At 33.5% G+C, this 14,179-nt stretch overlaps 1 protein-coding gene across 1 annotated transcript in view; it reads right to left on the reverse strand.

Annotated features, from left to right (window-relative positions):
* The window catches only part of CATSPERE (catsper channel auxiliary subunit epsilon), a gene marked incomplete at its 3' end in the record, with an annotated part of 244,905 nt that overhangs the window by 203,735 nt on the left and 26,991 nt on the right, over nt 1-14,179 (reverse strand). Inside the window, exons 3-4 of the mRNA XM_082615756.1 lie at nt 2,537-2,610; nt 2,190-2,259 (exon numbers count right to left, since the gene is read on the reverse strand). Coding sequence (XP_082471882.1) covers nt 2,190-2,259; nt 2,537-2,610 — 144 coding nt within the window. The remainder of the gene's footprint in view (nt 1-2,189; nt 2,260-2,536; nt 2,611-14,179) is intronic.

Raw genomic sequence — 14,179 nt, forward strand, 5'->3', positions numbered from 1 at the left:
ATAAACAAATGGGACCTAATGAAACTTAAAAGCTTCTGCACAGCAAAGGAAACCATAAAGAAGATGAAATGACAACCCTCAGGATGGGAGAAAATATTTGCAAAGGAAGCAATGGATAAAGGATTAATCTCAAAAATATACAAACAGCTCATGCAGCTCAATATCAAAAAACCAAACAACCCAATCAAAAAAAGGGGAGAAGATATAAATAGACATTTCTCCAAAGAAGACATACAGATGGCCAAGAGGCATGTGAAAAGATGCTCAACATCACTATTTACTAGAGAAATGCAAGTCAAAACTACAATGAGCTACTGGTCAAATGAACATCATTGAAAAATCCACAAACAGTAAATGCTGGAGAGGGTGTGGAGAAAAGGGAACCCTCTTGCACTCTTGGTGGGAATGTAAATTGATACAGCCACTATGGAGAACAGTATTGAGGTCCCTTAAAAAACTAAAAATAGAACTACCATATGACCCAGCAATCCCACTACTGGGCATATACCCTGAGAAAACCATAATTCAAAAAGAGTCCATACCACAATGTTCATTGCAGCACTATTTACAATAGCCAGGACATGGAAGCAACCTAAGTGTCCATTGACAGATGAATGATAAAGAAGATGTGGTACATATATACAATGGACTATTACTCAGCCATAAAAAGAAACAAAATTGGGTCATTTTTAGAGATGTGGATGGACATAAAGCCTGTCATACAGAGTGAAGTAAGGCAGAAAGAGAAAAACAACTATATATTGCATATATGTGGAATCTAGAAAAATGGTACAGATAAATCTATTTGCAGGGCAGGAATAGAGATGGAGATGTAGAGAATGCACATGTGGACATGGGGGAGAAGAGGGGGTGGGATGAACTGGGAGATTTAGATTGACATATATACACTACCATGTGTAAAATAGATAGCTAGTGGGAACCTTCTGTATAGCACAGGGAGCTCAGCTCGGTGCTCTGTGATGACCTAGTGGGGTTGGATGGGTGGGAGAGAGGTCCAAGAGGGAGGGGATACATGTATACATATAGCTGATTCCCTTCGTCATACAGCAGAAACTAACACAACATTGTAAAGCAATTATATTCCAATAAAAAATTCCTTATTATTATTATTGACTAGAGAGGATTCAACATTACTCTTATTTATTTGCATTCACATAGCTTTCCTGAATTGAAGAAAATGTAGTGGAATACAAATAAATCTCCTAGAAATGGCTCTTTAATTGTTGATATTGTCATAGGAATATATGATCTGAGACCCACTTATCTGGGAGTACTGTTATCATTAAGGTGGTAACTGGGGCTTTAATATATTTATTAATAAAAAAGCTAATGTAAAAATCATATATGGTGATCTCCTCTTATCCATGGGGGATATATTCCAAGACCCCCAGTGCATGGTTGAAACTGCAGATAGTACCAAATCAGCCCTATATATACTGTTTTTTCCTGTACATACATACCTATGATAAAATTTAATTTGTAAATTAAGCACAGTAAGAGATTAACAACAATAATAATAAAGTAAAATAATTATATCAATATGATCTTTTTTCTTTCCTAATTTAGTCAAAACCTTTCACCTTTTCACTTAAAGGAAGCACTTAATTGCTTCTCTTTGGCATATCTGAAGTGTCATAATCACTGTTCTTGCACTTTTGTGGCTATTATTGAGTAATATAAGGGTTACCTTCACACAAGCATTGCATTATCACAAAAATAGATCTGATAACTGGGACAGCTACTAAGTAACTAATGGGTAGGATATGCTAGACAAAGGAATGATTCATGTCCCAGGCAGGATGGAGCGGGACGGCATGATAATTCATCATGCTACTCAGAACAACTGCAATTTAAAGCTTGTGAATTGTTTATTTCTAGAATTTCCCATTTAAGTTTTTTGGACCACAGTTGACCGTGGGTAACTGAAAGCACAGAAGGTGTAACCATGGATAAGTGGGGAACTACTATATCAGTTCATAACATAACTTGCTATGAGATACATCTAAAAATTAATGATATATTGACAATAATTTTAAAATATCTCTTATTTATAGTTACAACTCAACTATTTAAAACAGGTTAAGTTAAAACACTGAAAATTAGGCAAAATAAAATGTAACAGGGATGATTACTTAAGATTTATTAATTTATCATTAAAATCAACTTACTGGGCCCGTAACAATTGGTTTTATAATCTGAATACCAGGAGAAGAACAACGTAGTTCTGTCTTGGGTGATCTAGCATTTAAAAACAATGGGAAAGGAAAAATAAGTATAGATGCATATGAGATTACCCTACTACTTTTTAAGCCTAAAAACTTCCATTCTTTGCTAATAAGAGAAATAAAAAAATATAGCAATAGTTTGCTTCTCTCCTATTTTCAAAGTGATTTTGTCTTTCTTTTCACATCTATTAATGTAAAGAAATTTACATTAAATCACAGCCTTGAATCTGAATGTCCACACTATATGAATGGTTTTTATGCATACATTGAGTTTCACAGCAAAAACTTACCTTTTATTTTTTATAGAACAAGTTCCCGGCACACTCCACTCAGAAAATAATGTTCCTTCATACTCTAACTTAATCTGAAAAAGAACATAAAATAGCTCATACAAGTGCTCTAAATTTTTTATCTCAGTGTTTAGATGTAGGGCTCAATTTTCTGAGTCATTATTTAAAGAGAGAATAACTAAAATTCAATCCCTTTGAAATTGTACAAGTAAAGGAAAAATAACTTTTATGGGACACTTCAATAGTCTCCCCCAACTATAAGATTTTTATTTTATTTTACTTCAAAAATAATCTATTAAGTGTATAGAAGGTGACACTTAAGGTGATACAATCATCATAAATTTCTTCAGTCGCATTTTCCTTATTTCTACTTTTTTTCCTGCTTCCACATTCTTTCATTTATAAGCTCTTTCCTCCTGGAAGTATGCTCATACAGTTCCTAACATTATCAGTCTTAGTCTCAACACTGATCATCCTCTTCAGCCAGAGTTGGAGCCCAATTTCACCTCCTAATATTGTCACGTAAAATTATGTACATATATATGTATACATTTTTATGTATGTATATATATGTATATATATATATATATATATATATAGTTTCATTGGTTTTACTTGAATGGTGATTATAATACCACCTATCTCATAGATTTGATGTTATAGGATTAATGACAGTATATAAGAAGATAAAAGAGAAAAGTTCACCAGAAGCAATGACACAACCTTGTAGTATATAAAGCAAAATTTGATAGAATTACTAGAAGATATTTTAAAAGTCACAAATATAGTGGTAGGCTTTAACACATTTTTTTCAAGCCATAGATTAAACCTGAAGAAAAGGTAGTTACAGTTGAGCCTTGAACAACTCAGGGGTTAGGGGCATTGACACTCCACACAGTGAAAAATCTGCCTATAGTTTATAGTTAGCCTTTTATATATGCAGTTCTTCAGTATCAGTGGTTCCACATCGCCAGGTTCAGTCAACCTTGGATTGTGTAGTACTTTAGTATTTACTACTGAAAAAAATCTTTGTAAAAGTGGAACAGTTCAGCTCAAACCTATGTTGCTCAAGGGTCAACTCTGTGTGTGTGTGTATTTCTAAAATTAACCAATACAAAATATATTCTTTTCAATCTCACATAGAACATTTACCAAAATTGACCACATTTACAAAGGAAGTGTTAGCCAATCTCAAAGTATTATTATCACACATACTGTGCCTTTGATATTAATGAAATAAAATAATTAGAATTTCTCATAAAGTTAATCAGAAAAAATTTTAGGATATTTGTAATCTTTAAAAAAAACTACTTCTGAATGATTCATGGAGTAAAGCAGAAATCACAATGAAAATTACACAATATTTATGAATAAACAATAAAAGCACTTGATGTTACCAAAATCTGTAGCATATAAACAGGCTCTAAAGGAAATTTATAGCCTTAAATATATATAAAAGAAATAAGGTAGTTTGAAAGTGAATAAACTCAGTTTTCAGTACAAGATGCTAATAAAATAACCACAGAGAAAACCCAAAAAAGTAAAAAGAAGGATACAAGAAAGAAGAAAAATTGGAATTTACAAAAGGAAGCAAATTGGGACAAATTAGTGGTGATGTAATGTTTTAATCTACTCAAATTTCCTTATAAACACGGAAAGAACAATTAGTATAGCACCAAAAAACACTGGACAACATCAACAAATAAAACTCAGTGACAAGGTATCCCTCAAAATCCCAAAATAAAATTGGGTTGAGACAAACCAGTTAAAACTACCAGACTCATGTGATATCAGCAAGAAAGCAAGTATGATAGGACTTAGAAGAAAACACCTCAGTCAGTGATAGGTATTCAGTGGCAACTATGGCAGGACAATTTGAGAATAGCAACTCTAACCAGAGGGATTTTTACACTTTTCAATTTCTGAGTAAGTGCAAGAGGTCTCTGATAACGTCTGAAAGGGCAGGAGGAACTGGGACCTATCCTGGGCATATATCTAGAGAAAAACATGGTGCAAAAGGATACATGCACCCCAATATTCATAGCAGCAGTATTTACAATAGCCAAAACATGGAAGCAACCTAAATGTCCATCGGCAGAGGAATGGATAAAGATGTGGTACATATATACAATGGAATATTACTCAGTCATTAAAAAGAATGAAATAATGTCATTTGCAGCAACATGGATGGACCTAGAGATTGTCATACTGAGTAAAGTAACTCAGACAGAGAAAGAGAAACATCATACGATATCACTTATATGCAGAATCTAAAAAGAAATGATACAAATGAACTTATTTACAAAACAGAAACAGACTCACAGACTTAGAGAATGAACTCATGGTTACCAGGGGTGGAGGAATGAGGGGAAGGGTTAGTTAGGGAGTTTGGGATTGACATGTACACAGTGCTATGTTTAAAATGGATAACCAACAAGGACAGGGAACTCTGCTCAATGTTATGTGGAAGCCTGGATGGGAGGGGAGTTTGGGGGAGAATGTGTAAACCCATCTAACATTGTTCAAAATAGAGTAGTAGTGTCAAGGGCCACTAGCAAGTCTCCTTCAGACATCCAAGGACAGGAAAATTACTGAAGACAAAAAGTTACAGATTCTCAGAAAAACCACATCCTATAGAAGCACAGCCAGCTCAGATACAACTGTGGACCAAAGTAGTTATGAACCCACTCCTCTTTCCTGCACCTTGCCCTTTGAAGCCCAATAAAAGATGCAAACCCCCACCTTCAGTGCTGATGCCACTCTATGTGTCTAGCCCCTTTCCTCCCCTGGAAAGTGAATAAAAACTTTCTTTCTTCCCTCGTTAGTACTTCTGTGAATTCTTTCACAACCTGCATCGGCTCACCTAACAGAATGTATACATGTATATGTATGGCTGAGTCACTTTGCTGTGCATGTGAAACTATCACAACATTGGTTACCAGCTATACTCCAATATAGAATAAAAAGTTAAAAAAAAACAAAAAAACAAAATCAATGAGCCAAAGACACCTTCCAGGACAAAGATCCATAATGAAGAAAGATACAGGAAAAAGAATACCAATTGAGCTGGAAAGGGACAGTAAGAACAAAGGAAAGAGAAACTACAGATAAATGAGGGAGGGAAACAGAATCTGGAAATCTCAGAAAGTATTGGCCTTATTTTTGGACACTCTACAAAACAACGTAAGAGGTAACTCTAAAGGTTAGAAAAGTTACTTTGACCCACTACTCCCTTCTTAAAGAGTAGGAAAATTAATTTCATGCTTTAAAAAAAATGAGCAATAGAAAGAGGATCACAGTAAAATCACACACAGTTATTATAAAAGAAGAGAGTAAGAAACAGAATAACATCTCTGTAAGACCATACTCCATATATATATATATATATATATATATATATATATATATATATATATGTATATATATACATACATACACACACACATACACACACATAAATATATATATTTTGGTCATGCCACACAGCTTGTGGGATCTTAGTTTCCTGACCAGGGATTGAACCCATGCCCCCTGCAGTGGAAATGCAGAGTCCTAAGCACTGGACCACCAGGGAATTCCCCTCAATAAATAAATTAAAGCTGTAACGTAATATGAGGGTTAGTTTTATACATCAATTTGGCTAGATTATAGTACCCAGTAATTTAAACAAATGCTAATATAGGTTTTTCTATGAAGGTATTTTATAGATGTGTTTTATATCTACAATCAGTTGACTTTAAATAAAACAGAACACCTTTGATAATGTGGTGGAGTCCCTTTCAATCAGTTGGAAGCCTTCAGAGCAAAAGCTAAGGTTTCCTGGAGAAGAAATTCTGTTTCAAGACTACAGCATTAATTCTTCACTGAGTTTCCAGGCTCGGCCTGACCTATCAGACTTGCCAGACCCACAATCACATGAACCAATTTCTTAAAATAAATCTCTTAATATAAACATGTATAAATTCTATTGGTTCCTTTTCTCTGGAGAGTTATGACTGATATACCAACTATTTCAAAATGAGGCAAAATAAATAAGAAAGTGATAGAAATTATGAAAGAAAAATATAAATCAGAATTTAAAACTCATAAATTTAAAACTCATAAGCTAGAGCTCAAGAAAAAGTAGAAATAAAGAAAATGTCAATTTAGAAATGAACTAAATTAGAAGCAAAATTGTGAATAAGCCTAATAAATAAGGTTTTGAGATAAATAGAACATTTAAAAAAAGAGATGAAAAGTGACTCAAGAATAAGTGACAAATATTAAAAATAGGCAGAGAAAATCCAATATATACACAGCTGTGAAGAAGAAAACATAAGTGATTGAGACAGAAAAATAACATTAACAATAACTCAAGAATAATATGTGAAAAAAATAACTTGAAACAATGTATTGAAAGGGTGCAACTCATACCTAGGAAAAGCAATTAAGAATGATTTTTTAAAAGACCAACCCAGGACCTATATTAATAAAAGCATTGAACCTGATAAGAAACCCTTTGGGGATCCTGACAAAAAGAACAATTTATTTACAAGGGAAAGAATATCAGATTTCCAGTAGACTTTTCAGGTGTAACACTTTATGTCAGAGACAACAAAGTAACATCTGTAAAAAGATATAAAAATATTAGCCAATAATTTTTATATCCAGATACACCAACTTTTAGATAAAAGTTCACAGATAAGGTCTTAGGACTCAAGAAATATTGCTCTTATGAGCCTTTCCTGAGGATACTACTAGAAAAAGAGAGGTTCAGACCACCAAAATGACTGCAGAGACATTAACATAAGGACTGATGTTAAGTATTAAATAGGAATTATTCTGTAGAAACATGTCTACATGGTGGCTATTAAAAATAAATATAGTTGCTAATGACTATACTCTGACAAAGTGTCAAAACATGAGTGCTAGGTGAATTATGGTTAGCCCAGGTAAAAGTGTCCAAATAAGTTCAACTCTCCACACGTTTCCCAAAAAAGTACACAGATCAACAAATAAAACCAAGAAAATTCTACATTGCAGCATACCTAGAAGGCAAAGTACAATACAAACTTCAAGAAACCTGTAAGTAAAGACCCCGAATAGCAAGCAATCTTGAGAACGAAAAACGGAGCTGGAGAAATCAGGCTCCCTGACTTCAGACTATACTACAAAGCTACAGTAATCAAGACAGTGTGGTACTGGCACAAAAACAGAAAGATAGATCAATGGAACAGGATAGAAAGCCCAGAGATAAACCCACGCACATATGGTCAACTTATCTTTGATAAAGGAGGCAGGAATGTACAGTGGAGAAAGGACAGCCTCTTCAATAAGTGGTGCTGGGAAAACTGGACAGGGACATGTAAAAGTATGAGATTAGATCAGTCCCTAACACCATACACAAAAATAAGCTCAAAATGGATTAAAGACCTAAATGTAAGGCCAGAAACTATCAAACTCTTAGAAGAAAACATAGGCAGAACACTCTATGACATAAATCACAGCAAGATCCTTTTGGACCCACCTCCTAGAGAAATGGAAATAAAAACAAAGATACACAAATGGGACCTAATGAAACTTCAAAGCTTTTGCACAGCAAAGGAAACCATAAACAAGACCAAAAGACAACCCTCAGAATGGGAGAAAATATTTGTAAATGAAGCAACTGACAAAGGATTAATCTCCAAAATTTATAAGCAGTTCATGCAGCTCAATAGCAAAAAAAAAAAACAAACAACCCAATCCAAAAATGGGCAGAAGACTTAAATAGGCATTTCTCCAAAGAAGATATACAGACTGCCAACAAACACATGAAAGAATGCTCAACATCATTAATCATTAGAGAAATGCAAATCAAAACTACAATGAGATATCATCTCACACCAGTCAGAATGGCTATCATCAAAAAATTTAGAAACAATAAATGCTGGAGAGGGCGTGGAGAAAAGGAAACACTCTTGCACTGCTGGTGGGAATGTGAGTTGGTACAGCCACGATGGAGAACAGTATGGAGGTTCCTTAAAAAACTACAAATAGAACTACCATATGACCCAGCAGTCCCACTACTAGGTATATACCCTGAGAAAACCATAATTCAAAAAGAGACATGTACCAAAATTTTCATTGCAGCTCTATTCACAATAGCCCGGAGATGGAAACAACCTAAGTGTCCATCATCGGATGCATGGATAAAGAAGATGTGGCACATATATACAATGGAATATTACTCAGCCATAAAAAGAAATGAAACTGAGCTATTTGAATGAGGTGGATAGACCTAGAGTCTGTCATACAGAGTGAAGTAAGTCAGAAAGAGAAAGACAAATACCGTATGCTAACACATATATATGGAATTTAAGAAAAAAAATGTCATGAAGAACCTAGGGGTAAAACAGGAATAAAGACACAGACCTACTAGAGAATGGACTTGAGGATATGGGGAGGGGGAAGGGTAAGCTGTGACAAAGCGAGAGAGAGGCATGGACATATATACAGTACCAAATGTAAGGTAGATAGATAGTGGAAAGCAGCCGCATAGCACAGGGAGATCAGCTCGGTGCTTTGTGACCACCTGGAGGGGTGGGATAGGGAGGGTGGGAGGGAGGGAGACGCAAGAGGGAAGGGATGTGGGAACAGATGTATATGTATGACTGATTCACTTTGTTATAAAGCAGAAACTAATAAAAAAATCCCCAAAGAATAAAGCTATAAATTAAAAAAATAATAATAATAACATTTAAAGTGATTATTAGCATGTGAAATCTTTTTCTGAAGCTGTTCTTAATTGATTTCCCCTCTTCACAGCACAAAATACTGAATAAAGCATTTTGCAAGGGCAAAAAAAAAAAAAAGAGACCTGTAAGTAAAAGAATAAACAACAATTTTTAGCACAGCTCTCATTCAAGCCCCTGTCATAATCCTTTGTGGAGAGTAAAAGAGCTTCTGAAAAACTGCAGAAAACAGAAAAGATATGAACAGAAGTTTAAGACTGAATTTAAATCACCCACAGAAAGAGAAAGTACACTCTAAGTGCAAAAAATACTGCAAAAAGACTCCTGGAAGATCAGAGCACTGATTATGAGGAAGAGACTTAAAAGTGTGTGAGAGCTGAGGTGGGAGCCTCAGAAAGGCATCATTTTTTGGAGCGAAGAAGATAAAGGAAAGGAGGAACACTCTTTGGAAAGTGAGTGGTGAAGGGAAAGAGAAGCAAAGGGGAGAAATTTAGGATATTACAAGCTAATAAAAAAAACCTCAAAGTAAATACAACACCCCCAATAAGAATCCATCAATTAAAGAAACTGCACACTGCTACAATGAGATAAAAAAGTAAACTTTAACTAGAGATCTTTTAAACTAATCCAGACTGCCAACCTATCCATGAAATTCATAAATATAAGCAGTCTTTATCTATACAAAGCTACTATAAGAGAATAGAAAATGAAATTAAAAGCATTTCAAGTAATAAAACTGCCTTCAAAAAACCAAACACAAAGCAGAAGAAAACTGAAAACTAACATCCTAAACTGCATTAAATATCTTCAAACAAGTATTTGATGATAAGAAAAATCTTGAATTAGAAATTCACAAACTAGGAACAGAAATGAACCACAAGTAGAAATAAGAGTTGACTGAACTAGGAATGAAACAGATGATTATAAAGGAAATGAAGACAAAATGAAAAGATAATGATGGGAGATTACATTTAAATAAAAATTGAATAAAAGGCATTGAAGAAAGACAGAAAAACAACCAAGAAAATATAAGTGAAATAAGTAAAGAACCAGAGAAAAAATGATTGAAGTGGAAAGCAGACAGAAAAAAAAAATCCAGCATCTGTATAATTGGAGTCCATGAAGTTGAAAAGCAAAATAATGGGAAAATAACTAATATTTTTATTTGGTTTGTCTTTTTATTACTGAATTATAATAGTTCTTCATATATTCTAGACACAGTTCCCTTATAAGATACTTAATTTTCCAAAATTTTCTCCCATTCTGTGGATTGCCTTTTCACTTTCTTGATGGTGTCCTTAGAAGCACTATAGTTTTTAATTTTGGTGATGTCCAATTTATCTTTTTTCTTCTGTTCCTTGTGCTTTTGGTGTCATATCTAAACTATTGCTTAATACAAGATCATGAAGATTTTTCCATATGATTCTTTTCTATGAGTTTTATAGTTTTAGCTCTTATACTTAGTTCTTCTATCCATGTTGAGCTAACTTTTGGATATGGTCTGAGGTAGGAGGCCACCTTCATTCTTTTTCATGTGGATACCTCATTGTCCCAGCACTATTTGTTGAAAATACTATTCTTTTTCCATGGAATTTTCTTGAAGTAATTGTGAAAAATCAATGAGGTTTTAATTTTTGGACTCTTCTATTCCACTAATCTATTTTCTTATCCTTATGCTTATCTGACACTGTCTCAATTACTGCAGCTTTGTAGTAACTTTAGAAGTCAGGAACTGTGAGTCTTCCAACAAGTCTTCTTGTTCTTTTTCAAAACGTTTTGACTATTCTGGTTCTCTTGAATTTCCAGGTGAAATTTCATACAAAATTACAATCAGTTGGTAGTTTTAATAGTTTTCTTTTTAATGGATTCCTTAGAGCTTTCTATTTAGAAGGTCATGTCATATACAAATAGAGATAGTTTGTTTCTTCCTTTCTGATGTGTATGTCTTTTATTTCACTTTCTTGCCTAAATGCCTTAAATGTGGACATGGTGTTTATATTTTTAAAATTTAAGAGTTTTATCATTTTTACATACGCATTGAAATGTTTACAAATGAAATATGTCTGGGATAGTTTCAAAATAATAAAGGAGGGGATAAAGTGGGTAGTAGAGTCAATGAAACAAGATTGGTCATGAGTTGGTACTACTGAAGCTGGGTGATGGGTATATAAGGATTTATTAAGTATAATATAATAATCTCTATATGCTATATATGTTAAAATTATGCTAACCTCTATATTTTTGTGTATGTTTAAGTTTTTCCATAATAAAAAGTTTTTAAAATGTGAGTTTAAATCAGAGAACAAGTTCTGTGGCAATTACCAAACTTATATACAAACCTCTCTAATGATGTATAAAAATTGGAATAGTCAATTGGCTTCAGAATGTTTCAAAAATGCTTACCAACTTCCAATGTTTTAGGTTATTTGGGGTTATTAAACAACAAAAAAATGAAATCCCATTTAAATTCACATAGAGTGGAGAGAGATTTTTTTGAGATATAATTGGCATGTAACATTATATTAGTTTCATTCAGTATATGATTTGATATTTCTATACATTGTGAAATGACCACAAGAATAAGTCTAGTTAATATCCATCACCAAATATAGTTTAAATGTTTTTCTTTTGATGAGAACTTTTAAGATCTACTCTCTAAGCAACTTAAAATATGCAATACAGTATTGTTAACTGTAGTCACCATGCTGTACATTACATTCCCATGACTTACTTATTTTATAACAAAGTTTGTACCTTTTGACGCCCTCCACCAATTTCACACTCCCCCATACCCCAACTCTGGCAACCACCACTTTGTTCTCTGTATATATGAGTTTATTTTTTTTAATTGATTCCACACATAAGTGAAATCATATGGCATTTGTCTTTCTCTGACTTATTTCACTTATCATAATGCCCTCAAGGTCATAAATGTCAACATTTCATTATTTTATGGTGCAATAGTATTTCATTGTGTATATACACCATATTTTCATTATCAATTCATCGATAAGACATTGAATTGATGAGACACTTAGGTTGCTTCCATATCTTGACTATTAGAAATAATACTACAATGGACATAGAGGCATATTGAATATCTTTCCAAGTTAGTGTTTTCATTTCCTGTGGATAAATAACCAGAAATGGAATGAATGGATCATATGGTAGTTCTGTTTTTAATTTTTTGAGAACCCTCCATAATGATTTTCCATACTAGTTGCACCAATTTGCATTCCCAGTAACATCGCACAAGAGTTCCCTTTCCTCCACATCCTTGACAACACTTGTTATTTCTTGGTTTTCTGATAATAGACATTCTAACAGGTGCAAGGTGATATCTCACTGTGGTTTTGATTTGCATTTCCCTGATGGTTAGTGATGTTTTTCATGTACCTATTGGCCTTCTTTACGTCTTTGGAAAAACGTATTTCAGATCCTCTGCCCACTTTTAAAATCAAATTGTTTATTATTTTTACCCTGTTGAGTTGTATGATTCTTTATATATTTTCTATATTAACCCCCTATCAGATATATGATTTGCCTTTGAGCATGTTCCCTTTTCATTTTGTTGATGGTTTCCTTTTCTGTGCAGAAGGCTTTTGGTTTGATATAGTCCCATTTGTTTATTTTTGTTGCCTTTGCTTTTTGTGTCAAATCAAAAAAATCATCACCAAGACTGATGTCAAGGAGCTTACTGCCTATGTTTTCTTCTAAGAATTTTATTGTTTCAGGCCTTACCCTCAAGTCTTTAATCCATTTTAAGCTAATTTTTGTGTATGGTGTAAGATAGTATTCCAGTTTCATTCTTTGCATGTGGCTGTCCAGTTTTCCCAGCACCATTTATTAAAGAGATTGTTCTTTCTCCCTTTTATAAACTTGGATACTTTGTTGTAAATTAATTGGCCATATATGCATGGGTTTATTTCTGAACTCTTTATACTGTTCCATTGATCTATATGTGTTTTTTTGCCTATACCATACTGTTTCTATTACTATGGCTTTGTAATATAGTTTGAAATCAGGAAATGTGATGCCTCTAGCTTTATTCTTCTAGGATTGCTTTGGTTGTTTGGAGTCTTTTATGGTTCCACACAAATTTTACAATTGTTTGTTCTATTTATGTGAACAATGCAAGTGGAATTTTGATAGGAATATCATTTAAAATGTAGATTGCTTTGGGAAGTTTGGACATTTGAACAATATTAATTATTCCAATCCATGAGCACAGAACATCTCTCCATTTATTTGTGTCTTCTCCAATTTCTTTAAGACATTACCATATCTTATAGATTTCAGTGTACAGATCTTTCACCTCTTTGGTTAAATTTAGTCCTAGGTATTTTATTCTTTTTGATGCAATTCTAAACAGGATTGTTTTCTTAATTTCTTTTCCTGATATTTCATTATTAGTGAACAGAAACACAACACATTTTGAATATTGATTTTTTATCCTGTAATGTTACTGAACTCGTTTATAAGTTCTAACAGATTTCTGGTGGAGTTGTTAGGATTTTCTATATATAATATCATGTCATCTGAAAATAGTGACAATTTTCATCCTTTCCAATTTGGTTTTCTTTTTTTTTTTCCATGTCTGATTGCTGAGACTAGGACTTCCAATACTCTGTTGAATCAAAGTGGAAAGAGTGAGCATATTGTTCCTGATCTTAGAGGAAAAGCTTTCAGCATTTCACTAAGTATGAATGAAAGGGGTTTAGCTATGGGTTTGTCATTTATGGACTTTATTAGGTTGAGGTCCATTCCCTCTCTACACACTTTGTTGGGTTTTTTTTTTTTAATCATAAATGGGTGTTGAATTTTTTCAAAAGCTTTTCTGCATTTGAGATGATCATATGATATCTATGCATCATTTTGTTAATGTGGTATATCACACTGAGTGATTGGCTGTTTAACCATCCTTGCATCC

Source organism: Mesoplodon mirus, assembly GCF_964341445.2.
Source record: "Mesoplodon mirus genome assembly, chromosome: 3".
NCBI lineage: Eukaryota > Metazoa > Chordata > Mammalia > Artiodactyla > Ziphiidae > Mesoplodon > Mesoplodon mirus.